The 27,920-nt window shown below is 64.2% G+C and overlaps 1 protein-coding gene across 1 annotated transcript; it reads left to right on the top strand.

The window, feature by feature from the left end:
- FES (FES proto-oncogene, tyrosine kinase) lies at nucleotides 1–27,267 on the top strand. The gene is made up of 19 exons (XM_074964846.1): nucleotides 1–114; nucleotides 2,616–2,895; nucleotides 6,217–6,390; nucleotides 7,046–7,142; nucleotides 8,758–8,941; nucleotides 10,618–10,755; nucleotides 11,604–11,723; nucleotides 11,937–12,059; nucleotides 15,271–15,457; nucleotides 19,796–19,879; nucleotides 20,200–20,409; nucleotides 20,987–21,109; nucleotides 21,260–21,313; nucleotides 22,045–22,163; nucleotides 22,778–22,872; nucleotides 23,103–23,226; nucleotides 26,075–26,232; nucleotides 26,762–26,884; nucleotides 27,108–27,267. Exons 2-19 carry the CDS (start codon nucleotides 2,671–2,673, stop codon nucleotides 27,248–27,250), a joined length of 2,481 nt encoding a protein of 826 aa, XP_074820947.1. The 5' UTR covers nucleotides 1–114; nucleotides 2,616–2,670; the 3' UTR covers nucleotides 27,251–27,267.
- Nucleotides 27,268–27,920: the final 653 nt, after the last annotated feature.

Raw genomic sequence — 27,920 nt, 5'->3', positions numbered from 1 at the left:
GGGTTGTGCAGTATCCAGGCTAGGGACAGAGCTGCCTGCGTGGGGTCGGGGAGCCCAGTGCCACGAGGGATTCACGGGACTCCCCTGCTTCCCGGGAGCTAGGGCTGCAGACACGTGAGTCAGCGCCGGGGTCGGGGGGTGCCCTTTCTTACAGCCTTGTCCTGGGCTAAGGGCTCAGCCACAGGGCACGTAGCACCCAGCCCCTCCTGTCACCGCCTGCCCCCAGGAGAAGGGCTCAATGCTGGGAGCTCTGGCCCCCGGCCACTCCTGAGCACTGAGTCCAGAGAGGTCAGTGCTGGGGACACAACTCCCTCCCAGCCGGCTCCAGTTGTAGAGGGTCAGACTGAGTCTCCCTTTCTGCCTCGTTCTGCACCCCAGCCCGGGTCCTGCCCACCACGGCTCTGCAGGAGCCTCTGGTCTACCCTCCCCCATGGCCACGGCAGCTGCAGCCCCTCTCCTCGGGGAACAGGTCCTCAGGGCCCTTTGCCAGCAGGTGCCTGGGGCAGTGATGCCAGGGCAGAACAGGGGGCTCACTGCCCCACGGTGCCTTGTAGACAGGGCCCCTCAGAGCCATTCAGAGTGGCTTCCCACCACCCCCAGTGCCCTATAGACAGGGCCCCTCAGAGCCATTCAGAGGGGCTGTCCCCTGACCCAATGGCGAATGTCCATGCAGCACCATCTGACTGGGCTGGGCTAGGCATCAGGCTGTCCCCAGGGGGCTGGGATTCCAGTGGTACTTCCCTGGCAGGTGCTGCCCGCCCACATCCTCATCCCTTAGGCTGCGTCTCTGCTCGCCTGTTACTCGCTGGTGAGCTGCTCTCCCCTCTCAGCCCCCTGGGGCCAGGTCTTGCCCCCCAGAACTTTGGCCAGCTTGGGCCCCCTGGGCTCCCAGCCCTTCGCTACAGCCGTCAAGAATCATAGAAGATCAGGGTTGGAAGGGACCTCTGGAGGCCATCTAGTCCAACCCCCTGCCCAGAGCAGGACCAATCCCAACTAAATCATCCCAGCCAGGGCTTTATCAAGCCTGACCTTAAAAATGTCAAAGGATGGAGATTCCACCACCTCCCTAGGTAACCCATTCCAGTGTTTCACTACCCTCCTCCTGAAATAGTGTTTCCTAATATCCAACCTAGACCTCCCCCACTGCAACTTGAGACCATTACTCCTTGTTCTGTCATCTGCTACCACTGAGAACAGCCAAGCTCCATCCTCTCTGGAACCCCCTTTCAGGTAGCTGAAGGCTGCTATCAAATCCCCCCTCATTCTTCTCTTCTGCAGACTAAACAATCCCAGTTCCCTCAGCCTCCCCTCATGAGTCATGTGCCCCAGCCCCCTGATCATTTCCGTTGCCCTCCGCTGGACTCTCTCCAATTTGTCCACATCCTTTCTGTAGGGGGGGCCCAAAACTGGACACAATACTCCAGGTGTGGCCTCACCAGTGCCGAATAGAGGGGAATAATCACTTCCCTCGATCCGCTGGCTATGCTCCTACTAATACAGCCCAGTATGTTCTTGGCAACAAGGGCAAGCTGCTGACTCACATCCAGCTTCTCATTTACTGTAACCCCCAGGTCCTTTTCTGCAGAACTGCTGCTGAGCCAGTCGGTCCCCAGCCTGTAGCGGTGCATAGGATTCTTCCGTCCTAAGTGCAGGACTCTGCACTTGTCCTTGTGGAACCTCATCAGATTTCTTTTGGCCCAATCCTCCAATTTGTCTAGGTCACTCTGGACCCTATCCCTACCCTCCAGCGTATCCACCTCTCCCCCAAGCTTAGTGTCATCTGTGAACTTGCTGGGGCACAGCACGCCCTGCCCCTCTGCTGTGCCCAGCTCATCCTGCCCCGGGGCTGTGGGGCTCAGCCCAGCCCTGCAGTATTCCCTGGAGAGCCAAGGACTGCCGCCGTTTGCCCCCCTCTGAGGCCAGGCTGGGTGCCTCCCACTCCAGTGAGTCCATACGCTCGGGCTGGAGCCCCCTCGCCCCAGACTCTAGTGGCTTGGGGGAGGGGAGCATCCCCCCACGCACTGCGTGGGGCTCCCTTGCTCGCTCACTCTGGGGCTCAGCAAGTAGCAGCAAAACCAGAGTCTATTTCTGACCCACCACTTCCTCCCTCTGTGACCTCGGAGCAGCCCTGCCTGAGAGCGGCTCCCAGCCCAGGCCGCTCACGCAGGAGACTAACACCTTCCCCCACGATTTGAATCCATTTTGCAAATCAGATTTTGTGGGGCTGTGTCAAAGTGTCACTATTGTGCAGCCAGTCAAGTCCCCCCAGAACCCATGGCCCAGGGTGGTCACTGAGCCACAAACCCCATGGCCAGATCCCCCCGATGGGGGCAGTGCCCCAAAACCCCTGCCCCCAGGGCTGCACGGCTAGGTGTCGGGGCAGCAGTCCATTGGGGAATTTGTGGAACTATTCAGACCCTCCCAAAAAACAATGCGGGAGAGGCGAGCCTGGAAAATGCAAAGGGGACCTGACCACAGGCAAATGAGCTGGGCAAGCTGCAGCAGGCGTGGGGATGGGGCACAGGGTGGTGGCTTGGGGGCTGGTATACGGTTCACACCCGGTGCCAGGGGAAGGGGCATTCTCGGGTGACTGTTCTACTCATGGCCTCCAACAGCATCGCCCCTGCCTGCTGTGGGGGGGAGAGGAGCCGGCTCTCTGCGGCTCACGCCATGGGCTTGGGGATGGAGCTGTGCAGCCCCCAGGCACACAGCGCCCTGCTGCGGCTGCAGGACTCTGAGCTGCGCCTCCTGGAGCTGATGAAGAAGTGGATGGTGCAGCGAGCCAAGAGCGACAGGGAGTATGCGGCCCTGCTGCACAATACATTCTGCCAGCTGGAGAAGCAGGAGGGCTTCGGGCAGCCCCCGCCAGGAGACTACAGAAGCCAGATCAGCGAGGTAGGATGACTGCCCCAGGCTGGGTCAGCTCTGTAGGCCCAGACCCTGCAGCCATCCGGCCCCGACCCCTGGGCACGGCCTGGAGAGCCGAGCTGGGGGAGGCAAAGGAGGGGCTGGGGGAGCGGGCACACTGCAGGCTTGGCTCATGCTGGCTCCAAAGACTCCGAGAAGAGGGCATGTGGGGGTGCAACAGAAACCCCTTTCAGAGGAGCAGCCGTGTTAGCCTGTATCCGCAAAAAGAAAAGGAGGACTTGTGGCACCTTAGAGACTAACAAATTTATTTGAGCATAAGCTTTCATGGGCTACAGCTCACTTCATTGGATGCATTCAGTGGAAAATACAGTAGGGAGATTTATATACACAGAGAACATAAAACAATGGTGTTACCATACAGACTGTAAGGAGAGTGATCAGGTAAGGTGAGCTATTACCAGCAGGAGAGAAAAAAAACCTTTTGTAGTGCTAATCAAGGTGGGCCATTTCCAGCAGTTGACAAGAATGTGTGAGGAACAGTAGGGCGGGGAAATAAACACGGGGAAATAGTTTTACTTTGTATAATGACCCTTCCACTCCCAGTCTTTATTCAAGCCTAAGTTAATGGTGTCCAGTTTGCAAATTAATTCCAATTCATCAGTCTCTCTTTGGAGTCTGTTTTTGAAGTTTTTTTGTTGTAATTTTGTGAGTTTTAGGTCTGTAATCGAGTGACCAGAGAGAGTGAAGTATTCTCCGACTGGTTTTTGAATGTTATAATTCTTGACGTCTGATTTGTGTCCATTTATTCTTTTACATAGAGACTGTCCAATTTGGCCAGTGTACATGGCAGAGGGGCATTACTGGCACACGATGGCATGTACCACATTGGTAGATGTGCAGGTGAACGAGCCTCTGATAGTGCGGCTGATGTGATTAGGCCCTATGATGGTGTCCCCTGAATAGATATGTGGACACAGTTGGCAACGGGCTTTGTTGCAAGGATAGGTTCCTGGGTTAGTGGTTCTGTTGTGTGGTATGTGGTTGCTGGTGAGTATTCGCTTCAGGTTGGGGGGCTGTCTGTAGGCAAGGACTGGCCTGTCTCCCAAGACTTGTGAGAGTGTTGGGTCATCCTTCAGGATAGGTTGTAGATCCTTGATGATGCGTTGGAGAGGTTTTAGATGGGGGCTGAAGGTGACGGCTAGTGGCGTTCTGTTATTTTCTTTGTTAGGCCTGTCCTGTAGCAGGTGACTTCTGGGAACTCTTCTGGCTCTATCAATCTGTTTCTTCACTTCCGCGGGTGGGTAGTGTAGTTGTAAGAATGCTTGATAGAGATCTTGTAGGTGTTTGTCTCGGTCTGAGGGGTTGGAGCAAATGCGGTTGTATCGCAGAGCTTGGCTGTAGATGATGGATCGTGTGGTGTGGTCAGGGTGAAAGCTGGAGGCATGTAGGTAGGAATAGCGGTCAGTAGGTTTCCGGTATAGGGTGGTGTTTATGTGACCATCGTTTATTAGCACTGTAGTGTCCAGGAAGTGGATCTCCCGTGTGGACTGGACCAGGCTGAGGTTGATGGTGGGATGGAAATTGTTGAAATCATGGTGGAATTCCTCAAGAGCTTCTTTTCCATGGGTCCAGATGATGAAGATGTCATCAATATAGCGCAAGTAGAGTAGGGGCATTAGGGGACGAGAGCTGAGGAAGCGTTGTTCTAAGTCAGCCATAAACATGTTGGCATACTGTGGGGCCATGCGGGGACCCATAGCAGTGCCGCTGACTTGAAGGTATACATTGTCCCCAATGTGACATAGTTGTGGGTGAGGACAAAGTCCAAACCCCTTTGCGCTCCCTGTTCCTGGGACGGGTGTCAGCAGAGAGGGGCCCCTGTTGCGTAAGGGGCCGGAAGGCAGCCCATTCCCATCAGACAGCACACCCAGGGCCCTGAGCACTGTGGGGCCATCGCAGGACCCTGGGCCCCACCCCGTGCTCAGTTCGGGCTGCCCCAGGCCCCGGTGGGGAAGGTGCTGGCTGCAGCTCTGAGGCTGCTCTAGCTGATGCTGTGGGACAGACGCAGGAGATGCAAAGGCAGGTGAAAGCCCCCCTGGGCTTTACTTCTCTGGACCGGGCCAGGCTGGGCCCCGCAGAGGTGCTGCTGAGTGCGGGGAGCCCCGGAGCCATCCCTCAAAGTGCCCTTGGGCGCAGCGAGGGAGGGCAGCACAGCGGGTACCTGGAGCACAGCTGGGACTCTTCCCGGGCTGTGGGCACCTCGTTCCCACCTGCCTTCAGCTCCCGACCCCCTGCTCTAGCTCCAGCCCAACAACACAAGTCGCCGTGGGCCCCACTCTCGCTTTCCAGGCTAGCACCAGCCCCCAGCCCTACGAGCATCTCCCTGCAGGGCCCACCCCCGGGGGACAAGTCTCAGAGCCAGGCCAGCTGACAGGCTCGCGGGCTTGGGCTGTGGGCTACGACTGGCAGTGTCGGGTTTGGGCTTAGGTCAGAGAGCAGGGTTGGAGCCCCCCCATTTCAAAGCCCACACTCCAGCCATTGACTATAACAGGGTTTAAAAGAGAACTGGATAAATTCATGGAGGTTAAGTCCATTAATGGCTATTAGCCAGGATGAGTGAGGAATGGTGTCCCTAGCCTCTGTCTGTCAGAGGGTGGAGATGGATGGCAGGAGAGAGATCACTAGGTCCTTACCTGTTTGGTTCACTGCCTCTGGGGCACCTGGCCCTGGCCACTGTTGGCAGACAGGACACTGGGCTGGATGGACCTTTGGTCTGACCCAGAGACTTTACCCTCACTTGATTAGCCCTGTGCTCAGACTCAATGGGCATCCCCGGGGCCCCTGAAGGGCTCAGGACACATGTACACAGACCGACAGACAGACACAGATGGACCGACAGCTCGGCCCCAGGCCCAGGGCACATCGCTATCTGGAGAGCTCTGGAGCTCCTGCCGTGGTAGCTGCACTGCAATTTTGCAAGGAGGGCGGCCAGCATGAGCCAGGCATTCAGTAGAGATCTCATGGGACACTCTGGGGTGCCCCGTATGTACCTGCTGCCCCAGGGGCTCACTGTAACCCCATGGCACCTCTGTGCCCTCTGCCAGCTGGCACCAAGAGGGCCTGGGTCTGAGATCTCAGTCACCCCCAGATCCCAGCTGGGCCCCTGGAGTCTGCTCAGGCTCCCCAGAAAATACCCCTCGGCTTCCCCATTGCCCTCCCCTGGGCTCCCCCACACTCAGCCACACGAGCTCCTCTGCCTCCATGCTACCGCCTCCCCCCCACACTCTCAGCCCCCGCAAACTCCCCCCCCGTGCTCCCGGCCCCACTGAGCTCTCCCTCTCCTGGCAGTCCTGGTGGGTGCTGGCGAACCAGACGGAGGTGCTGAGCCAGATCCTGCGGCGCCATGCAGAGGACCTGGCCGCCGGGCCCCTGAACAAGCTGAGCCTGCTGATCCGCGACAAGCAGCGGCTCCGCAAGGCCTACAGCGAGCAGTGGCAGCAGCTGAGCCAGGACTACGTCAGGGTAGGAAGGGCCCCGTGGCCCCACCAGCAGGGCCCCCAGCGACCCCCCAACCTCTGGGGCTGCTCCAGGGCGCCTTACCCAGCGGGGCCCCTGCCCGGCCAGCCTCACAGGAGCTGTGGGCATGTGGAGTGGCAGGCGTGACGCCCTCTCTGCCATGGGGCCGGGTGTTTCCTCGCCCGGGAGATGCCCTTCTTCCCTGGGGCAACTGCGGCCTGGCACCCTCATTCCCGGGCTGCCTGCTGAACCAGGCGTGGGATACTCTGCCGGGAGCCAAGCGCTGCCCTGGCTCCGGCCACCACTCTGCCGGGTCTGCCCGCCCCCCCCGGCCTCCGCCCGGCTCTGCCCGCCCCCCATGGCTCTGCTCACCCCCCATTATCTCCCACGGACCCCCCCACAATCTCCCCCAGTTCTGCCCCCCCAGCCTCCCCTGGCTCTGCCCGCCCCCCCATGATCTTCACCGGGCTCTGCCCACCCCTCACAGCCTCCCCCGGCTCTGCCCATCCCCCCCATTGCCCTGGCCTCTGCCCAACCCCCCAATCACCCCTCCGGTCTCTGTCCTGCCCCTCAGTCACCTCCCTTGGGGCTCTGCCCAGGCCCTGCTGTGGGGCACAGGGGGTTACGCTCCTCACACCAAGCGTTTCTGTGTCATTCACAGACAAACCAGCAGGAGGTGGAGAAGCTGAAGTTGCAGTACCGGAGCCTGGCCCGGGACAGTGCCCAGGCCAAGCGCAAGTTCCAGGAGGCCAGCAAAGGTGGGTGCCCTGCCCCACCCTGCCCCACGCTGCTCCCAGCCTGAGCTGGGGTGAGTGGCACTGAGGGGAGCACCAAGCCTGCCCGGGATGCCAGCAATGGGGCTGCTCTGGCTGAAGCCAGGCCTGACCCCCAAGCTCCCTGCAGCTCTGCCACTCCCTGGCTCTGGCTGCCAGCAAGGCTCTTCTGTCCCGGCGTCCCCGGGCGATGCTCTGGAACTGCTCCCCATGAAGCCAGTCAGGACTCTGGGGAAGTCTCCTTTCTGTGAACAGACTGTCTGCAGGACACACAGCTCACCCGGCTTCCCCCTTCCTGGGTCTGACCTCTGAGCATTCAGCCTCCTCTGCCCCTCCGTGCGCTTCTCACAGCGAGTCCGCCCAGGCGGGGTCCTGGGGAAGCCAGAGGGTCCTGCCCCCCAACTCTGCAGTCAGACGTGACTCAGCCAGCTGGGAAAACAGAAGGTTTATTAGACGACAGGAACACAGCGTAGGGCAGAACTCGTTAGCACAGAAATCAGTGACTTTCAGCCAAGTCCATCTTGGGGGGAGGGGAGCCCCCGAGCCCCAAGCCAGCCGACTGACTCGCTTCCAGCTGCCTGGCCCCTGCCCTGTCGGTTGCTCCTCCTCTGGCCTTTGTTTCGCTTCTCAGCCGAGTCACCTGGTTGCATCCCCCTCCTGGGTCTCAGGTGATGAAGGGGCGGCCACAGCATCCATGCAGGCAGCTGGAGCAACCCCCACAAAGGTCACACACGCTTATTCCCACCACCTAGGCATTGGTGTAATACACAGGGAAACAGAGGCATACACAGCATTCATGCAACACAGTAAGACTCACATACAGCATAGCAAGGGGAAATCCCCACTTCCTCATACCTTGCAAACTCAGCCGGCTCTGCTGGTCCGTGACCCTGCTGGGCAGTCCCTCGGGCTGCGCTCCCTAGAGTTGCCAACTTTCTATTCACACAGAACTGAACACCTCTGCCCCGCCCCTTCTCCGAGGCCCCGCCCATGCTTGCTCCATCCCCCCCTCCCCTCCGTCGCTTGCTCTCCCCCACCGTCACTTGCTTTCACTGGGCTGGGGCAGGGGGTTGGGGTGTGGCAGGGGGAGAGCTCTGGCTGGGGCCGAGGATGAGCGGTTTGGGGTGCGGGAGGGGATTCCAGGCTGGACCGGGGGGGTTGGGGTGCAAGTTCCTGGCGGCGCTTACCACGGCTCCGAGGAAGTGGCCGCCAGGTCTCTGCGGCCCCTAGGCGCATGGGCGGCCAGGCGGTTCTGCACGGTGTGCACTGCCTTTGCACCCGCAGGCATCTCCCCCTGCAGCGCCCATTGGTCACAGTTCCCGGCCAGTGGGAGCTGCGGAGCCGGTACTCGGGGCAGAGGCAGCGCGTGGAGCCTCCCAGTCCCTGATTGCCCCAGGCCCCTGCTGGGCCGCTGACTCAACTTTTAACGGCCCGGTCGTTGGTGCTGACCAGAACCGCCAGGGTCCCTTTTCCACTGGGCGTTCCAGTCAAAAACCGGACACCTGGCAACGCTAGCGCTCCCTTCCTGCCGGCAGGGGCCGCGGGGAATTGGGCTTGGGTGCTTCTCCCAGGACTTCCCCAGCTGCCGCTCTCCCCCCAGACAAGGACCGGGACAAGGCCAAGGACAAGTACGTGCGGAGCCTGTGGAAGCTCTACGCCCTGCACAACCAGTACGTGCTGGCCCTCAAGGCTGCCGAGCTTCACCATACGCTGCACTTCCAGCAGGCGCTGCCCGCCCTGCACCGCTCCCTGCATGGCCTGCACCAGGAGATGGCGCTTGTCCTGTAAGAGCCCCGCCCCGGCATTCCCACCCCCTGCTGCCGGCATTCCCACCCCCACCGCTGGCATTCCCACCCCCTGCTGCTGCCGCCGGCATACCCAGCCCCCGCCGCTGGCATTCCCATCCCCTGCTGCCGGCATTCCCACCCCCACCGCCGGCATACCCAGCCCCCGCCGCTGGCATTCCCATCCCCTGCTGCCGGCATTCCCACCCCCACCGCCGGCATTCCCACCCCCTGCTGCTGCCACTGGCATACCCACCCCCACCGCTGGCATTATCACCCCCTGCTGCCGGCATTCCCACCCCCACCGCTGGCATTCCCACCCCCTGCTGCTGCCACTGGCATACCCACCCCCACCGCTGGCATTCCCACCCCCTGCTGCCGGCATTCCCACCCCCACCGCTGGTATTCCCACCCCCTGCTGCCGGCATACCCAGCCCCTGCTGCTGCCACCGGCATACCCACCCCCACCGGTGGCATTCCCATCCCCTGCTGCCGGCATTCCCACCCCCACCGCTGGCATTCTCACCCCCTGCTGCTGCCGCCGGCATACCCAGCCCCCGCCGCTGGCATACCCACCCCCTGCTGCCGGCATTCCCACCCCCACCGCTGGCATTCCCACCCCCTGCTGCCGGCATTCCCACCCCCTGCTGCTGCCACTGGCATACCCACCCCCACCGGTGGCATTCCCACCCCCTGCTGCTGCCACCGGCATACCCACCCCCACCGCTGGCATTCCCACCCCCTGCTGCCGGCATACCCAGCCCCCCGCCGCTGGCATTCCCACCCCCTGCTGCCGGCATTCCCACCCCCACTGCTGGCATACCCACCCCCGCCACCGGCATACCCATCCCCGCCACTGGCATTCCCACCCCCTGCTGCCGGCATTCCCACCCCCTGCTGCTGCCACCGACATACCCACCCCCACCGCTGGCATACCCACCCCCGCCACCAGCATACCCACCCCCACCGCTGGCATTCCCACCCCCTGCTGCTGCCGCCGGCATACCCAGCCCCCACCGCTGGCATACCCACCCCCGCCACTGGCATTCCCACCCCCTGCTGCCGGCATTCCCACCCCTGCCACCGGCATACCCAGCCCCTGCTGCTGCCACTGGCATACCCACCCCCACCGCTGGCATTCCCACCCCCTGCTGCCGGCATACCCAGCCCCTGCCATACCCAGCCCCTGCCGCCGGCATACCCAGCCCCTGCCATACCCAGCCCCTGCCCCTGGCATACCCAGCCCCTGGCATACCCAGCCCCTGCCATACCCAGCCCCTGCCCCTGGCATACCCAGCCCCTGGCATACCCAGCCCCTGCCATACCCATGTGTGTGGTGGGATGCTGTCCTCAGCGCTACGGCCGCAGTGCCAGGGATGCAGGCAGCGTGGAGGGCACAGAGAGCACAGCCGCTGCCAAGCGCACATGAGCACGCTCAGTCCGCGAGCTCTCACTGCGGGTGCCTTCACAGTTGCAGGCGTGTTTCTGGGGCCAACGGGGTGAGACCTGGCCTGGGGAGTCGGGCTCAGGGCCCCGGGTGCAGGTGCCCCATGGGGCTCGCCCTCCCAATAGGCCCAGGCCGCCAGGGGAGAGGGCTCACGGCAGTGTCGGTGGCAGGCCTGGCTGGGGGCTGTGGCTGGGGGGATGGTCCGGGCTATGGTGCCTGTGCCCCACAGGAAGGAGATCCTGCAGGAGTACGCCGAGGTCAGCAGCCTGGTTCAGGAGGAGGTGGGCTCCGTGCACCAGGAGATCACCCGCGCCATCCAGGCGATCGACCCCGCGACAGAATACGACAGCTTCCTCCAGCAGCACAGGTACGGCTCCTCCCGCCTCCCCAGGCTCGGAGCTACGCCCCGCTTCTGAACAGCCGCCTGGAGGAACCGCTCCCAAGGGCCCCGCTTTGCCTTCCGGTGGGGCCCGCAGCCTCCCCGCCTCCTGGGCTCCAGCCGCCTGCTTCCCCCCGTGAGCCCCATGGAGCAGAGTCTGGGGAGCCTTGCGCTCTGCAGGGATCGAGGCATCCAGCCAGGAGTTGCAGGGCTCCTGGTACGCTGGAAGGCCTGAGGACAGCACAGGGAAGCCAAGGTTAAAGCATCGTCCGTTCTGGCCACCCTAGCGCAATGCCCCAGCCAGGCTGCAGTGACCCCCCATCAGGCTCTGATGCTCCTGGGCTCCTTAGTGCCCGAGGGAGAGCAGCCACTTCCCCAGAGCCCACACTGTGCCCTGCCTGTCCCAGCTCAGGCCCCTGTTCTCGAGCTGGGGTCTCCCTGCTGCAGGGGCACCTACTCCCGCTGGGGTGGTTTGCTAGATCCTGGTCTCTCTGGGATTCTGCACTGCCGTGGGGTCACTTTCAGCAGATTCCAGCCCCTGGCCCAAACAGCTGGCCACACACTCCCCTCATGGCCTGCGCTGCCCGCAAGAGCAAATGTAACACATTTGCCCCACTGGGCAGCAATGCAAAGTGTGGGGGAAACTGAGGCACACACAGGATTCATAAACATGCCGGACAATTCCCACTTTGTCAGAGCCCTGCCCTCCTGGGGGTGGATGCTGGCAGGGCAGGGCACAGAAAAGCAGCAGGGATTCCCCGTTCCTGCCCCAGGTCTGTGTGCGCAGCCAGGGCTGGAGGCTGGTTTTAAGCACGCTCAGAGCACTGTCCCCCTAGGTGTGTGAGCGAGATCCCGCCCAGGGTGACCTTCGACGAGAGCCTGCTGGAGGAGAGCGAGAACCTGGAGGCCGGCGAGCTGCAGCTGAATGAGCTGACAATAGAGAGCGTGCAGCACACGTGGGTACAGGGCAGGGGCGGGCACCGGGACGTGAGGGGCCCTGGGAGGGCTGTAGCACTGGGCCCTGGGCAGCCACTGGCTGGCTCCCAAACCCCTGGGGGGTGTCAGGCCCGGCAGCTGGGCCCTGGGCAGCCACTGTCTGGCTCCCGAACCCCTGGGGGGTGTCAGGCCCGGCAGGGGACCCCCGGACTAGATGGTGCTATCTCTTGCAGCCTGACGGCCATGGAGGAGGAACTAGCCACTGCCACACAGACCATGAGCAGCAAAGGGCAGCGCGTCCAGGACCTGCAGGCCGAGCTCCTGGGCGAGGAGCAGAGCGTGGGGCCCCGGGAGCGGTGAGATGGGGGGAGGGATGTAATGATGCTGGTTCTGGTGGGACCCAATTCAGGACAAACTGCTTCAAGCCGGGCAGTTACAGCCCAAGGCTGGGGTTCCTTTGCACACCAAGGCAAACCCAACCAGCCAGACAGAGAGGACTTTGGTCTCACCCCACTGGCTAACCACAAGTCGCACAAGCAATTCCCTTAGACACTCCAGTTTCCCAGTATCACCACCAGTGCCACTCGTTATGGAGACAAATGGTTATGAAAACCAATACCCCAGTAAAAGAAAAGAGGTTCTCTCGTTCCCAAAAGACCAAGCCCCAGACCTAGGTCAATATACAAATCAGATCTTACCCACAAATCACACTGCTGCCAATCGTTTAGAATCTAAAATCTAAAGGTTTATTCATAAAAGGAAACAGATAGCGATGAGAGCTAGGATTGGTGAAATGGAATCAATGACATACAGTGATGGCAAAGTTCTTGGTTCAGGCTTGTAGCAGTGATGGAATAAGCTGCAGGTTCAAATCAGGTCTCTGGAGAACATCCACAGCTGGGGTGGGTCCTTCAGTCCTTTGTGTAGAGCTTCCGTTTGTAGCAAAGTCCCTCCAGAGGTAGGAAGCAGGATTGAAGACCAGATGGAGGAGCTGCAGCAGCTTTGTGTAGTCTCTTGCCGTGTGGTCTCTGCTTTCTTTGTCCCAAAGACAAGCTGCCCATCCCATGGCCTGGAAAAACCTCAGAGTTCTGTCCATAGGCAGGTCCCTGCATACCTGGCTGAGTCCCCAGGCGTGTCTGCCTTCTCTCCATGGGTCAGGTGTGTAGCTGATGGTCCTTAATGGGCCACCCAGCAGGCTAGGCAGAGCTGACACCAACTTGTCTGGGGTGTCCCCCAGAAGCAGAGCACACGTTTGAGCTACAGACAGTACAGAGACAATACTTATAACTTTAAATAAAAAACTGAAACATGCACCCAGATCGCATAATCCTAACCAGCCAACCAGAACACTTTATACAAGATTTGGTGCCATTACAGGACCTTGGTTGCAACAATGATCTATATGGTCCCAGTTCATGTTAATAACGTCACAAGGGATCAGTGAGATGGGGGGTCCCAGGGAGCGGTGAGATGGGGGGCCCGAGGGACCGGTGAGAAGGGGGGAGGGAGTGGTGAGGTGGGGGGCCCCGGGAGTGGTGAGATGGGAGGGCAGGGAGCAGTGAGATGGGGGGCCCCGGGAGCAGTGAGATGGGGGGGCCCCGGGAGCAGGGAGGTGCGGGATGTGACCTGGGTGGGGGTAGTGAGACAGGGGATGGTGGGACCCAGGGATAGAGGGGTTTTGGTGAGAACCTGAGAAGTGGGTCCATGAGAGATCTGGAGGGAGGGGGGAGCATTGTGAGCAGGGGAGAAAAGGGAGCAGTGTGATGGGGGGAGGGATGCAGTGTGACTTCGGATCTGTGCCTACTGTGGCCCAGTGGGGTTCAGCAGGGTATTCCCCTACCCCGGCCAGAGGCAGCAGTGCTGGGGATTCTGTCCCCCATGACACGGAAGTGGGGTGGGGGCTGGAAATGCCAGTCCATGCCCATTTGCTCAGGGATACCCGTGCCTGGGGCAGCCGGGTGGGGCGGGTGGGGAGCTCTGGGTGGGCCAGGAGCTCTGGGCCGGGGCGGGCGGGGAGCTTTGGGAAGGGATGGGCGGGGAGCTCTGGGTGGGTGGGAAGCTTTGGGCCGGGATGGGTGTGGAGCTCTGGACGGGTGGAGAGCTCTGGGTGGGTGGGGAGCTCTGGGCCGGGATAGGCAGGGAGCTCCGGGCGGGCGGGGAGCTCTGGGCGGGTGGGGAGCTCTGGATGGGCAGGGAGCTCCAGGTGGGTGGGGAGCTTTGGGCAGGTAGGGAGCTCTGGGCGGGCAGGCGAGCTCTGGGCCGGGAGCTCTGGGCGGGCGGGGGGCTCTGGGCAGGGAGCTCTGGGCGGGTGGGGAGCTCTGGGCCGGCAGGGAGCTCTGGATGGGCAGGGAGCTCCAGGTGGGTGGGGAGCTTTGGGCAGGTAGGGAGCTCTGGGCAGGTGGCGAGCTCTGGGCCGGGAGCTCTGGGCGGGCGGGGAGCTCTGGGCCGGGAGCTCTGGGCAGGTGGCGAGCTCTGGGCCAGGAGCTCTGGGCGGGCGGGGGGCTCTGGGCAGGGAGCTCTGGGCAGGGAGCTCTGGGCCAGGAGCTCTGGGCCGGCAGGGAGCTCTGGATGGGCCGGGAGCTCTGGGCGGGCGGGCGAGCTCTGGGCCGGGAGCTCTGGGCAGGTGGCGAGCTCTGGGCCGGGAGCTCTGGGCGGGCGGGGAGCTCTGGGCCGGGAGCTCTGGGCAGGTGGCGAGCTCTGGGCCAGGAGCTCTGGGCGGGCGGGGGGCTCTGGGCAGGGAGCTCTGGGCAGGGAGCTCTGGGCCAGGAGCTCTGGGCCGGCAGGGAGCTCTGGATGGGCCGGGAGCTCTGGGCGGGCGGGCGAGCTCTGGGCCGGGAGCTCTGGGCAGGTGGCGAGCTCTGGGCCGGGAGCTCTGGGCGGGCGGGGAGCTCTGGGCCGGGAGCTCTGGGCAGGTGGCGAGCTCTGGGCCGGGAGCTCTGGGCGGGCGGGGAGCTCTGGGCAGGGAGCTCTGGGCCAGGAGCTCTGGGCCGGCAGGGAGCTCTGGATGGGCCGGGAGCTCTGGGCGGGCGGGCGAGCTCTGGGCCGGGAGCTCTGGGCAGGTGGCGAGCTCTGGGCCGGGAGCTCTGGGCGGGCGGGGAGCTCTGGGCCGGGAGCTCTGGGCAGGTGGCGAGCTCTGGGCCAGGAGCTCTGGGCGGGCGGGGGGCTCTGGGCAGGGAGCTCTGGGCAGGGAGCTCTGGGCCAGGAGCTCTGGGCCGGCAGGGAGCTCTGGATGGGCCGGGAGCTCTGGGCGGGCGGGCGAGCTCTGGGCCGGGAGCTCTGGGCAGGTGGCGAGCTCTGGGCCGGGAGCTCTGGGCGGGCGGGGAGCTCTGGGCCGGGAGCTCTGGGCAGGTGGCGAGCTCTGGGCCAGGAGCTCTGGGCGGGCGGGGGGCTCTGGGCAGGGAGCTCTGGGCCAGGAGCTCTGGGCCGGCAGGGAGCTCTGGATGGGCCGGGAGCTCTGGGCGGGCGGGCGAGCTCTGGGCCGGGAGCTCTGGGCAGGTGGCGAGCTCTGGGCCGGGAGCTCTGGGCGGGCGGGGAGCTCTGAGCCGCGGCTGTTGCTGTCTGGCACAGGGTGCAGCTGCTGGGGAAGCGCCAGGCTCTGCAGGAGGCGCAGCTGCATTTCCAGGTCTCCCTGTGCGCCCAGGCCAAGCTGCAAGCCCAGCGGGACATGCTGCACCACAAGCTGAACCAGCTGGGCTCCCGCACCCCCCGTCCAGCCCTGCCCCTGCAGGACGACAGGAACTCCCTCTCCGCCACGGTGAGTGCGTCCCCCACTGCGCCAGCCCCAGCGCCCAGCATCCCGCCACCCCCAGAGCCCTGCCCTGCCCCACCCCACCCCCAGCATCCTGCCACCCCAGCGCCCTGCGCCAGCCCCAGCACCCGGCCCTGCCCCAACCCCAGCGCCCTGCGCCAGCCCCAGTGCCCAGCCCTGTGCTACCCCATCCCCAGCATCCTGCCACCCCCAGCGCCCTGCGCCAGCCCCAGCACCCGGCCCTGCCCCAGCACCCGGCCCTGCCCCAACCCATCCCACCCCCAGCATCCTGCCACCCCCAGCACCCTGCCCTGTGCCATCCCCAGTGCCCTGTGCCAGCCCAAGCCTCCCACCCAGCCCCACCCTGAGCACCTTACCCTGACCCACCCCCAGATCCCCACTCTGTGCCACCCCCAGCATCCCACCCTGTGCCCCAGCACCCTCCCGTGCCCTGCCCTGGTGTGACGCAGCAGGGAGGGGGGAGTGTTGACCTGGGAATGGGGCAGGGGAGTTTCACTGGGGATGGGAGACCTGAGAGCCTGTCACCTGAGCCAGGAGCGGGAGGGGGAGGTAACACCTCTGCCTGGGAATGTGAACAGAGGCTGCAGGAAGGAGCCTGCTGTGGGGGGTTTAGTTTTTCAGTTTGGTGCTGGGTGGAGGAACGCAGGGAACCCCAGGGCTGGGGTCTAAGCTCCCTGCTCCCCCAGAAGGACTGGATTGAGGGGTCCTGGTTGTACCCACAAGCTCTGTTTTGGACTGTGTTCCTGTTGTCCAATAAACCTTCTGTTTTACTGGCTGGCTGAGAGTCTCAGTGAATCCCAGGAAGAGGGGTGCAGGGCCTGGACTCCCCCACACTCCGTCACAACTGGTGGTAGCGGTGGGATGCACTGCACCCCGTGAACGGCGCTTCCTGCAGTAAGTGACTGGGGAGCAGTAAAACGAAGGGGGATTGACGGGGACCAGGCGTGCTGAAGATTCAGAGAGAGACGGTTTCAGGGGGCGGTTAACCCCTGGGAGTGTGTGACCAGAGAGAAGGACTTTTGCAGTAACAGGGTCCCAGGGGCGGAGGAGTCTGCAGCTTGACCCTGACAAAGAGGTGGTGACCTCAAGAAGGGCTGGCAGACGAGGGGTTCTTCCTGGAAACCGTGGAAAGCTGCGCGGCCTGCGAGTGGCCAGCCGGGAGATGTACGCTAAACGCCTTAAGAGCGACCTGGTGGAGCTGTGCAGGCAGAGGGGGCTGCACATTGGGAGGTCAACCAAGGAACAGCTGATTGCCCAGTTGGAGGAGAGGGATCGCTTGGATGACCCGATCCCTGTCCCTGAGGGAAGCCGCCTGGTGGACACAGCATGGGCCCTGGGGCCTGACCAGGCTGGGAGGGGTCAGACTGCTGCCGAGGACATCCCGAGACCCTTCCTACCTAGGCCTGGGGGAGGGGTTGGGGGAAGCCCAGCGAATACCGAGGGCACCCTGACCCCGGCAGCCAGCAGGGGATCCTCCCAGCGGAGCTCCCCGTCCCTGGAGCGGAGGCGGCTGGAATGGGAGAGGGAGATGAAAATGAGGGAGCTGGAGGATCATGAAAAGCAGCGTCAGCATGAGGAGAAGTTGCGGCAAAGTGAGCTGGACGAGAAGGAGAAGCAACGTCAGCATGAGCTGGAGCTGGCCAGGCTGAGGAGCAGTGGGGCGCCGGCTGCAGTGCGTGAGGGGGGACCCAAGACTGCAAGGAGCTTTGATAAGTGCTTCCTGGCCCAGCGGAAGGAGGGGGAGGACATAGATAGCTTCCTGACGGCCTTTGAGAATGCCTGCGAGATGCACAGGGTTGACCCTGCAGACAGGCTCCAATTCCTCACCCCCTTACTGGACCCCAAAGCCGTGGAGGTCTACAGCCGGATGACAGGGGCGGAGGCAGGGGACTATGAACTGTTCAAACAGGCCCTGCTCCGTGAGTTTGGGCTGACCCCTGAGATGTACCGGAGGAGGTTCCGGAGTCAGCGTAAAACGTCTGAGGTCACCTACCTACAGCTGGCCAACCGGATGCAGGGATGTGCCCGCAAGTGGACAGCTGGGGCCCAGGCTAAAGAGGACCTGCTGGACCTGATCGTACTGGAGCACCTGTATGAACAGTGCCCTTCCGACCTGAGGCTGTGGCTGGTGGACAAAAAGCTCGAGAACCCCCAGCACGCAGGGCAGCTGGCCGACGAGTTTGTGAACAGTCGGTCAGGGGGTAGCCGGGAGGAGTCCCAAAAGAACAGGCCCCCCCCGATGCAGAGAGAGAGTCACCATGGGGCCTCCCAGCGGGGAAATGTGGAGAACCCCCTCCAAAGGGGAACGCCTGGCGTTGGGCCCCTCCGACCCGCTCGAGGGGACCAACGTGACCTGAGCTGCTATCACTGTGGCCAGAGAGGCCACGTACGGACCCAGTGCCCCAGGCTCAGGGACAGACTGAGCAGACCCAACCTACCCAGGGTTAACTGGGTAGGGACCCAGCTGGACGAGGGGCAGGCGACCCAGCAAGGGGGGCTGCCAGCTTACCACCAGCTCAGGAGGGAAGAGTACCCCCGGCCAGCCCCGCCAGAGGGCTGGAGGCTCTGGACTCAGGGTTCTCGGTTTACAGGGTGGGTGCGGGGCTGTCCCTCCGGAGCGAGTGCCTTGTTCCCCTGGAGGTGGATGGGAGGAAGGTCAATGGATACTGGGATACGGGCGCGGAGGTGACGCTGGCCCGGCCCGAGGTGGTGGCCCCAGATCGGGTGGTGCCCAACACCTACCTGACCCTGACAGGGTGGGTGGGACCCCATTCAAGCTGCCTGTGGTGAGGGTACACCTGAAATGGAGGGCCAAGGAGGACCCCAAGGATGTGGGGGTGTCACGGAGTCCCCGGGCGATGCTCTGGAACTGCCCCCTACGAAGCCAGTCAGGACTCTGGGGAAGTCTCCTCTCGGGGAACAGCCTGTCTGCAGGACACACAGCTCACCCGGCTTCCACCTTCCTGGGTCTGACCTCGGCGCATTCAGCCTCCTCTGCCCCTCCGTGCGCTTCTCACAGCCAGTCCGCCCAGGCGGGGTCCTGGGGAAGCCAGAGGGTCCTGCCCCCCAACTCCACAGTCAGACGGGACTCTCAGCCAGCCAGTAAAACAGAAGGTTTGTTAGACGACAGGAACATGGTCTAAACCAGAGCTTGTAGGTGCAGAGAACGGGACCCCTCACCTGGGTCCATTTTGGGGGGCAGTGAGCCAGACAACCATGTCTGTCCTTCACTCCATGTCTCTAGCCAGCCCCAAACTGAAACTCCCTCCAGCCCCTCCTCTGAGCTTTGTCCCTTTCCCAGGCCAGGAGGTCACCGGATTCTTTTGTTCTCCAACCCTTTAGCTCTCACCTTGCAGGGGGGAAGGGCCCAGGGCATCAGTTGCCAGGAAACAGGGTGTCGGCCATTCTCTGTGTCCAGACCCCTGCTCACACCTGCCCTCTCGGGCTCTGCAATGATCCTACACCCTTACCCCACCACCTAGATACTTAAGAACTGCATAGGGGAAACTGAGGCACCCCCACACTATTCAGAGGAAACCTTAAGAACAGTCCCACTTCATCACAGGGGGTGCACCACCATTTGCCCACAGAGGTGTTACTTCCCCCTCCCCCTCCTGGCTCAGGTGACAGGCTCTCAGGTCTCCCATTGAAACTCCCCTGCCACATTCCCAGGTCAACACTCCTCCTCCCTGCTGTGTCACATCTGTACCACCTCCAACGCCCCGCCCTGCCCCACCCCCAGCGCCCTGACCTACCCCACCCCCTCAGCGCCCCACCCTGAGTCACTCCCTAGCCCCCCGCCCTGCCCCACCCCCCTGCCCTGCCCTGCCCCACCTCCAACACCCTGACCTACCCCACCCCCTCAGTGCCCCGCCCTGAGTCACCCCCTGTGCCCGGCCCTGCCCCACCTCCAACGCCCTGACCTACCCCACCCCCTCAGCGCCCCGTCCTGAGTCACTCCCTAGCGCCCCGCCCTGCGCCACCCCCAGCGCCCCGCCCTGCCCCACCCCCAGTGCCCTGCCCTGCCCCACCCCCTCAGCACCCCACCCTGAGTCACCCCCCAGCGCCCTGCCTTGGAGACAGTCAGGGACACTCGGGCACCAGGCCCAGCTTGGCCCCAGTGGCTGCCCAGGGCATTGGCCTTGCTAAGAAATGTGGGTGCTGCTGTGTGGTGAGGATGCCCTGCCCCACGCCCAGCCCTGGGTGCAGCCCATGGGCACCTGGCCAGAGTCCAGCCCACCCAGTGCCCGGCCCAGGCCATTCCTGCACTCGGGCATGGGACGCTCCCAGCCACATGGCTCAGCCGCTCTCTGCCCCCGGCAGGAGCAGGAGCAGGAGCGCCCAGGAGCCAGCGCGCTGGAGACCCTCAGGAATCACATCTCGGGCATCTTCCGCCCCAAGTACTCAGTGAGTACCCCAGCGCTACTGCCTCCCCTTCCCTGCCCCACTGCCCTGCCCCCACCTTCCCTCTCCCCTTCCCTCTCCCACTCCACTACCTTCTCCTGCCCCTCCCCAGCCCACTCCCTCTCCCCACCTCACCCCTTCCCTCCCCATTTCCTCCCTGCCCTCTCCTCCCCTATGCCACCTCCCCATCTCCGCCTGAGCCCCGCAGTCTGTGTGGAGAAGGGGGCCTGGATGTCCCTGCTGTACCCGTTGCTCTGGGCAGCCCCCTGTGGGTGCTGAGGGGGTCCCCTACCCATCCCGCTTACCCCGGCTCTGTCTCCCAGGTGCCGCCCCCCCTGCCACTCCTCCCCGAAGTGCAGAAGCCCCTGTGCCAGCAGACCTGGTACCACGGCGCCATCCCCCGGGCAGAGGTGCAGGAGCTGCTGCTCCACAGCGGGGACTTCTTGGTGCGGGAGAGCCAGGGCAAGCAGGAGCACGTGCTGAGTGTGCTGTGGGACGGGCTGCCCCGGCACTTCATCATCCAGGCCTGCGACGTGAGTGGGGCCAGGGGCCGGGCACCGGGAGGGCGCTGACATGGGCAGCGCAGACAGCTCTGGGGGCAGCTCCGGGGCCATCCTGCAGCTGCCCCTGCCTGCCCCGCTGGGACATAGGACCCCGGCCTGCGGGGTAGAGCCTGGGCAGGAGCTCCGGGGGGAGTGCCCATGGGCGGGGGCTGGAGGACCTGTGACGCGAGGCCGGGGTTTTTCTGCCACTCCTTGTGCCCCGTTGGACCCTCATCCCAGCCACTCACAAACGCTCCCCCAGGCTGGGCATCCCCGGCACCAGCAGCCAGAGAGATGGCCCCACGGCTCCCAAGGCCAGGCCTAGCCAGGCCCCTGGCAGGCACTGGTGCTGACCTGCAATCTGTAGTTCTGCCGGGAATGGGGGGATAGGGGGTGTGCGTGGGGTGTATTGGGTGAGGGTGTACGGTGTGCATGGAGCTGTGGGGGTGTATGTGGGGGAGGCTAGGGGGCATGGGGGTCTATACAGGGCAGGTTGGGGGGTCTGTGAGCAGGGCTGGGAGGGCAGGGCAGGGGCAGAGTGAGATCCCAGCGCCTCCACCTCTCCCAGGACATGTACCGTCTGGAGGGCGAGGGCTTCTGCACCATCCCGCTGCTCATCGACCATTTCCTGCAGACCCGGCAGCCCGTCACCAAGAAGAGCGGAATCATCCTGGCCAAGCCCATCCCCAAGGTACCACGCTGGCCCCACTGCACGGCTCCCCAGGGGCTGGGTGTTGCGGACAAAGGGCTCCCTCGGGGGTGGGGGTGGGGGTGAGGGCGGGGCGGGGAATGCTGGGGCCGGATAGTTTCCTGCTCTTTGACTCCTGCCTTCCTTCCCCAGGACAAATGGGTGCTGAACCATGAGGATGTGGTGCTGGGCGAGCGCATCGGGCGGGTGAGTGCCCCCAGGGCAGGCATGGGCTCGGCCACTGCTGGGGCACTGCTCTGAGGAAGCGCGCAGCAGGCCCAGGATTGTGGAGGGTTAGGGTTAGGGTGTGCAGGCAGCGTTACGATGCAGATTAGTTTCAATTTAATAAAAGGTACTGAATGGCAGGATTTCTAACTTCCCTTGTTGCAGCCAGAGCCCAGCAGGACCTGCCAGTGCGCAGAGGAGCTGCTGTCTGTGCCAGGCTCTCTGTCTGAGGCTAGGGGCGTCTGGGGGTCAGGCTGGGCCCGGGCTCTCTGGCAGCTCTGCCAGGCCACAGACTGCCCTGCTCCCGCTGTGTTACCCTGGCGCTGACCCAGCTGGGAGCAGTGTGGCTGCACACCCTTGCTGCCAGGCTGGGAGCCCTCGTCCAGCCGTCATTCGGGGCATCGCGCTTCCTTGCCGGCCACCCGTGACGTAAGGACCCAGGCAATGAGGAAGCCTCTCTGGTGGTTAGAAATGGGTCCTCGGTTCCCAGCTGGTGCCGTCACTCTGCGGCGGCTGGTGCCCACTCCCCAGTCAGCCCCTGGGAGGAGGGGTCGACGGGACCTGAATCACTAAAGCAGCATCCGGGCCAGAGGCAGAACAGGCCCTGGCCCATGTTAATGCCCCACCTGGCACGAGGCAGAGGGAGCTGGCTCAGCTGGACTCCGGGATCGACTGGGGGCAGAGGCAGCTGGTGCATTTGCTTTGTCTCCCAGGGTAACTTTGGGGAGGTGTTCAGCGGCCGCCTGCTCACTGACAACACCCCAGTGGCTGTGAAGTCCTGCCGCGAAACCCTCCCGCCGGAGCTCAAGGCCAAATTCCTGCAGGAAGCCAGGTCTGTACGGAGCCCCAGCACCACGCTCTGCTCCCCAGCGTCTTGGGCCTCTGGTCCCCAGTGCCGCACTCTGCCCCCCAGCGCCACGCTCTTCCCCCCAGTGCCAAGGGCCTCTGTCCACTCCTCCACTCTCTGTCCCCCAGCCCGCACTCTGCCCTGGGGGGCCATTTGCCAGCCACGGGGAGGGGGCTTTGGGGTTTCTGGGCTTGCTTAAATTTCAATTAAAACAGTTTTTCTGGATCAAAATCTTCTGGAGCCTGGGGGGACTCCAAACCCAGCACAGGCCAGGGGACCCACCAAACCTGATGGGGACAGGGGATCCCAAACAATCCCAGCCCAGACAGAGACCCCCCACCCAGACCTGACAGGGACAGGGGATCCCAAACAAACCCAGCCCAGACAGAGACCCCCCCACCCAGACCTGACAGGGACAGGGGATCCCAAACAAACCCAGCCCAGACAGTGGGTCCCCAAGCCCAGGGCGATGGCGGGTGGGTAGGTGCCGTCCGTGCTGTTGAAATGTACTGACAGAGAAGCCCCCTTGCTGGCTGTTGCGACTGGCTCATGCCCCAGGCTGTGACGCCAGGGGGTGACCGGCGTGTCTCTGCCCCCAGGATCCTGAAGCAGTACAGCCACCCCAACATTGTCAAGCTCATTGGCGTCTGCACCCAGAAGCAGCCCATCTACATCGTCATGGAGCTGGTGCAGGGTGAGTCCCCCCGCCCTGCAGCCTGGCCTGCTGTTGCCCTGGCCCTGGCCCCCAGCCCCTCCTCCCTCCAGTTCACTCCCGGTGAGCCCTGCTTCCCGCACCCTGGACCCTAATGAACCTCCCCCAGTCCCGTGCCCCAGCCGCACTCCCCCCAAGGGCTGGTGGCAGGCGCCTGAGGCCTGCAGCCATGCCCCTAACTCCCTGAGGTCAGCACTACCCTCCCCACACAGGAGGGGACTTCCTGACCTTCCTGCGCAGCGAGGGGCTGCAGCTGAAGGCGAAGGAGCTGCTCAAGATGACGGCGAATGCTGCTGCTGGGATGGAGTACCTGGAAAGCAAGCACTGCATCCACAGGTGAGACCTTCCGCCCAGGCTCGCGCTGAGACACCGCGCTCCCCACCGCGCTCCCCACAGCCACAGATATGTGCATTGCTGCAGCATGCAGAGACCCAGCCTGCGCTCAGAGGCCCGAGTACCCCGGGCGCTGCCCAGACCCCAGCCGAGATCAGGGCCCCCGGGTGCCCGGGCGCTGCCCAGACCCCAGCCGAGATCAGGGCCCCCGAGTGCCCCGGGCGCTGCCCAGACCCCAGCCGAGATCAGGGCCCCGAGTGCCCGGGCGCTGCCCAGACCCCAGCCGAGATCAGGGCCCCCGAGTGTCCCGGGCGCTGCCCAGACCCCAGCCGAGATCAGGGCCCCCGAGTGCCCCGGGCGCTGCCCAGACCCCAGCCGAGATCAGGGCCCCCGAGTGTCCCGGGCGCTGCCCAGACCCCAGCCGAGATCAGGGCCCCCGAGTGCCCGGGCGCTGCCCAGACCCCAGCCGAGATCAGGGCCCCCGAGTGCCCCGGGCGCTGCCCAGACCCCAGCCGAGATCAGGGCCCCGAGTGCCCGGGCGCTGCCCAGACCCCAGCCGAGATCAGGGCCCCCGAGTGCCCCGGGCGCTGCCCAGACCCCAGCCGAGATCAGGGCCCCCGAGTGCCCCGGGCGCTGCCCAGACCCCAGCCGAGATCAGGGCCCCCGAGTGCCCCGGGCGCTGCCCAGACCCCAGCCGAGATCAGGGCCCCCGAGTGCCCCGGGCGCTGTCCAGACCCCAGCCGAGATCAGGGCCCCCGAGTGTCCCGGACGCTGCCCAGACCCCAGCCGAGATCAGGGCCCCCGAGTGCCCGGGCGCTGCCCAGACCCCAGCCGAGATCAGGGCCCCCGAGTGCCCCGGGCGCTGCCCAGACCCCAGCCGAGATCAGGGCCCCCGAGTGTCCCGGACGCTGCCCAGACCCCAGCCGAGATCAGGGCCCCCGAGTGCCCCGGGCGCTGCCCAGACCCCAGCCGAGATCAGGGCCCCCGAGTGCCCCGGGCGCTGTCCAGACTCCAGCCGAGATCAGGGCCCCCGAGTGCCCCGGGCGCTGCCCAGACCCCAGCCGAGATCAGGGCCCCCGAGTGCCCCGGGCGCTGCCCAGACCCCAGCTGCGATCAGGGCCCCCGAGTGCCCCGGGCGCTGCCCAGACCCCAGCTGCGATCAGGGCCCCCGAGTGCCCCGGGCGCTGCCCAGACCCCAGCTGCGATCAGGGCCCCCGAGTGCCCCGGGCGCTGCCCAGACCCCAGCCGAGATCAGGGCCCCCGAGTGCCCCGGGCGCTGCCCAGACCCCAGCCGTGATCAGGGCCCCCGAGTGCCCCGGGCGCTGCCCAGACCCCAGCCGAGATCAGCGCCCCCGAGTGCCCCGGGCTCTGCCCAGACCCCAGCTGCGATCAGGGCCTCCGAGTGCCCCGGGCGCTGCCCAGACCCCAGCCGAGATCAGGGCCCCCGAGTGCCCCAGGCACTAGGGTGACCAGACAGCAAGTGTGAAAAATCGGGGCTGAGGTGGAGGGTAATAGGAACCTATATAAGAAAAAGACCCAAAAATCGCGACTGTCCTATAAAATCGGGAGATCTGGTCACCCTACCAGGCTCTGCCCAAACCCCAGCCACGATAGAGGGCCCTGAGCATCCCAGTCACTGCCTGGACATCAGCTGCTATTGGGGCCCCTGAGTGTGCTGGGCGCTGCAGGTGACACCAGCCATGGTCTGCCAGTGAGTACCTGTCCTGAGAGCTGGGAAGGCTCCCGTGAGAGGCCCGCTGGGTTAGTGCCCTGGCCTTCCCCTGGAGACCTGGCGGTGTCTCTGCCTGGGGTCTCTACGTTTCTGCAGCCCTCCAGCCCCACGGAAGGGAGTGTCCTGGTCCCATGTGACAGATGGGGACTGGGGCCCTGGACGGGGTCACCCAGAGAGCCGGAGCTGTGACTAGAGCCCAGAATCCCGACTTCTCTGCCCAGTGGTAAACAGCAGGCCCTAGTGCCCCCAGGGAGATGGGCTGGGCAGGCGTCCTCAGGCAGGTCGACTTTCTCCAAGCTCGTTTGTGCCCTTGGCCTGCAGGGGCCCGTCTGCCATGGGGTCAGGAGCGGTTGTCACCGAGTCCCTGGGCGATGCTCTGGAACTGCTCCCTACGAAGCCAGTCAGGACTCTGGTGAAGTCTCCTCTCTGGGAGCAGCCTGTCTTCAGGGCAAAAAGCTCACACAGCTTCCACCTTCCTAGGTCTGACCCCGGAGCATTCAGCATCCTCTGCCCCTCCGTGTGCTTCCCACAGCGAGTCCGCTCAGGCAGGGTCCTGGGGAAGCCAGAGGGTCCTGCCCCCCAACTCTGCAGTCAGACGTGACTCTCAGCCAGCCAGTAAAATAGAGGTTTAAAACAGAGCTTGTAGGTACAGAGAACAGGACCGCTCGGTCAGGTCCATTTTGGGGGGCAGTGAGCCAGACAACCCTATCTGCACTTCACTCCATGTCTCCAGCCAGCCCCAACTGACTCACTCTACACCCCTCCTCCTCTGGGCTTTGTCCCTTTCCCGGGCCAGGAGGTCACTGGATTCCTTTGTTCTCCAACCCTTTAGCTCTCACCTTGCAGGGGGGAAGGGCCCCAGCCATCAGTAGCCAGGAGACAGAGTGTCGGCCATTTATGTACCCTGGCCCTTTGCTCTGCAACAATTACACCCCTTATCCCACGCCCTAGAGACTTAAGAAATGCAAAGGGGAAACTGAGGCACCCCTACAGTATTCAGAGGAAACATTAAGAACAGTCCCGCTTCGTCACAGGGTCATGGCTGGGGCCTCCAGATTCTCTGTAGCCAGTAGCCTGGTGGGCTGCAGGGCCTGGCGCTCAGCTGCTCCTCTCCCGCAGGGACCTCGCAGCTCGCAACTGCCTGGTGACGGAGAAGAACTCGCTGAAGATCAGTGACTTTGGGATGTCGCGGGAGGAGGAGGACGGGGTCTATGCCTCCACAGGAGGCTTGAAGCAGATTCCTGTGAAATGGACAGCGCCAGAGGCACTGAATTACGGTATGGTGTTTGCTGCGGCTCCCAGCCCGATCCCTCTGAACTGGTGCCCTCTGCAGACCGCCAGGGGCCGTCAGGCACCACGCAAGCACTGGGTGCAGCCAAGGCACTGGGGGAAAGCACTTGCACACAGCAAGAAAGAACCCAGGAGTCCTGGCTACGAGTCCCCTAGACCACAAGGCTCCTCATGCGTCCCTCAGGCCCAATACGGGGATGCGGGCGCCGGGCACACCACAGCTCTGCTCAGCTCTTTGCGTGCGATTATTGACCGGGGTGGCCGATCGCCCGGCGTCCCCTCACCTGGATCCCTCCGGCTGGGGCAGCGGGAGGCCATGGGAAGGTGGGGCCAGATGCTGTGTCCCCGTTGGACCAGGGCGGTGTCTGCAGGGAGTGGGGGCTGCCCAGGCTGCAGCAAGGTGAGTGCCTGCCTAGGAGCCCCAAGGGGGACCCTATCCCCATGCCTGGAGCAGCTGGCGAGGGGCTGGAGGTAGCCATGCTCCCGGCCCCTTGCCTGAAGCCCCCCTCTCCCCAGGCCGCTACTCCTCAGAGAGCGATGTCTGGAGCTTCGGGATCTTGCTGTGGGAAGCCTTCAGCCTCGGCGCCACACCCTATTCCCACCTGAGCAACACCCAGACGCGCGAAGCCATTGAGCAAGGTAAGCAGGCTCTGCCCCGGCCAGGCCCCATCTCCCCATGAGCAGGAGGTACCTGGGCTGCTGCCAGGCCTGGAGCCACCCCCTGGCCCCCGCCCCAACCGAGAGGGAGCCCAGGGGATCCCCCTCCGGTGAGCAGCCGCCAGGGGCTGAGGGTGTTTCTGGCTCTCTACAGCCCTGGGGGCAGGCTGCCCTGGGCCCTGAGCCTGCTGCCCTCTCTCCCCAGGGGTGCGGCTGGACCCCCCCAAGCAGTGTCCTGAGGACGTGTACAGGCTGATGCAGCGGTGCTGGGAGTACGATCCCCGGAAACGGCCCAGCTTCAGCACCGTTCACCAGGAGCTCGTCAGCATCCACAAGAGGCAGCGGTAACGGACCGCGGGCTCCCAGGCCAGGAGACGCTGCCCTGGGCTGGAGCTGTCAGCCCCAGGGCCCCTTGGGCAGAGCCCACTTTGTGCCAGCCTCCCCGCAGCGGCGCTGCAAATGCCCGGCGTGCCCGCCCCTGGACTCGTCTTCCACCATGGCCTGGGGCATCGCAGGCTCCAGCTGTCGCCGTCGGCCAGACCCAGGCTATGTTTGTTGCCTCCTGGGTGCCGAGAGACCCTGGGCCGTGGGGTCTCCAGCCTGCGCAGCGCCATCCCCTGGGCCTGCCCCAGCTGTCAGGCTGTGGGACAGATGGGCCAAGCTCTTCTCATCTGCTTTTTTTTTTTTTTTTTTTGGGGGGGGGGGTCATATTTCCTGTGGAATAAAAGCCACCCCCTCCTCACCCAGTCAGTGTTGTGGCACCCACTGCGGGAGGCCAGTGGGATTGCGGGGTCTGCGCTGGGTCCTTGCAGCCCAGCTTCTGTGGGGACCCGCTCAGACGAACGGGCCCCTTCTGCCCCTGCAGGGTGCTCCCCATGGCCTGCCAGAGCCCCCATCTCTGCTCTTTCTGTGCATTTCCAGGGGCCTGGGGGCTCGGCCTAGCCTGGCTCCTGTGCCCGGGGGCATGGGGCTGGCAGGCGGAAGAAGATTCTGCAGCCCAGAGACCTGTGCCCAGAGC

This window comes from Natator depressus, chromosome 10 (genome assembly GCF_965152275.1).
Source record: "Natator depressus isolate rNatDep1 chromosome 10, rNatDep2.hap1, whole genome shotgun sequence".
Lineage (NCBI taxonomy): Eukaryota > Metazoa > Chordata > Testudines > Cheloniidae > Natator > Natator depressus.
Note: the sequence above shows the minus strand (reverse complement) of the source record. Positions and strands in the feature narration are given on the sequence as shown.

Coding starts and splice junctions, on each gene's coding strand:
- FES (XM_074964846.1), top strand. CDS start 2,671: ATGGGCTTGGGGATGGAGCTGTGCAGCCCCCAGGCACACAGCGCCCTG. Junction 8,942..10,617: donor CAGGAGATGGCGCTTGTCCT/GTAAGAGCCCCG, acceptor TGTGCCCCACAG/GAAGGAGATCCTGCAGGAGT. Junction 10,756..11,603: donor AGCTTCCTCCAGCAGCACAG/GTACGGCTCCTC, acceptor CTGTCCCCCTAG/GTGTGTGAGCGAGATCCCGC.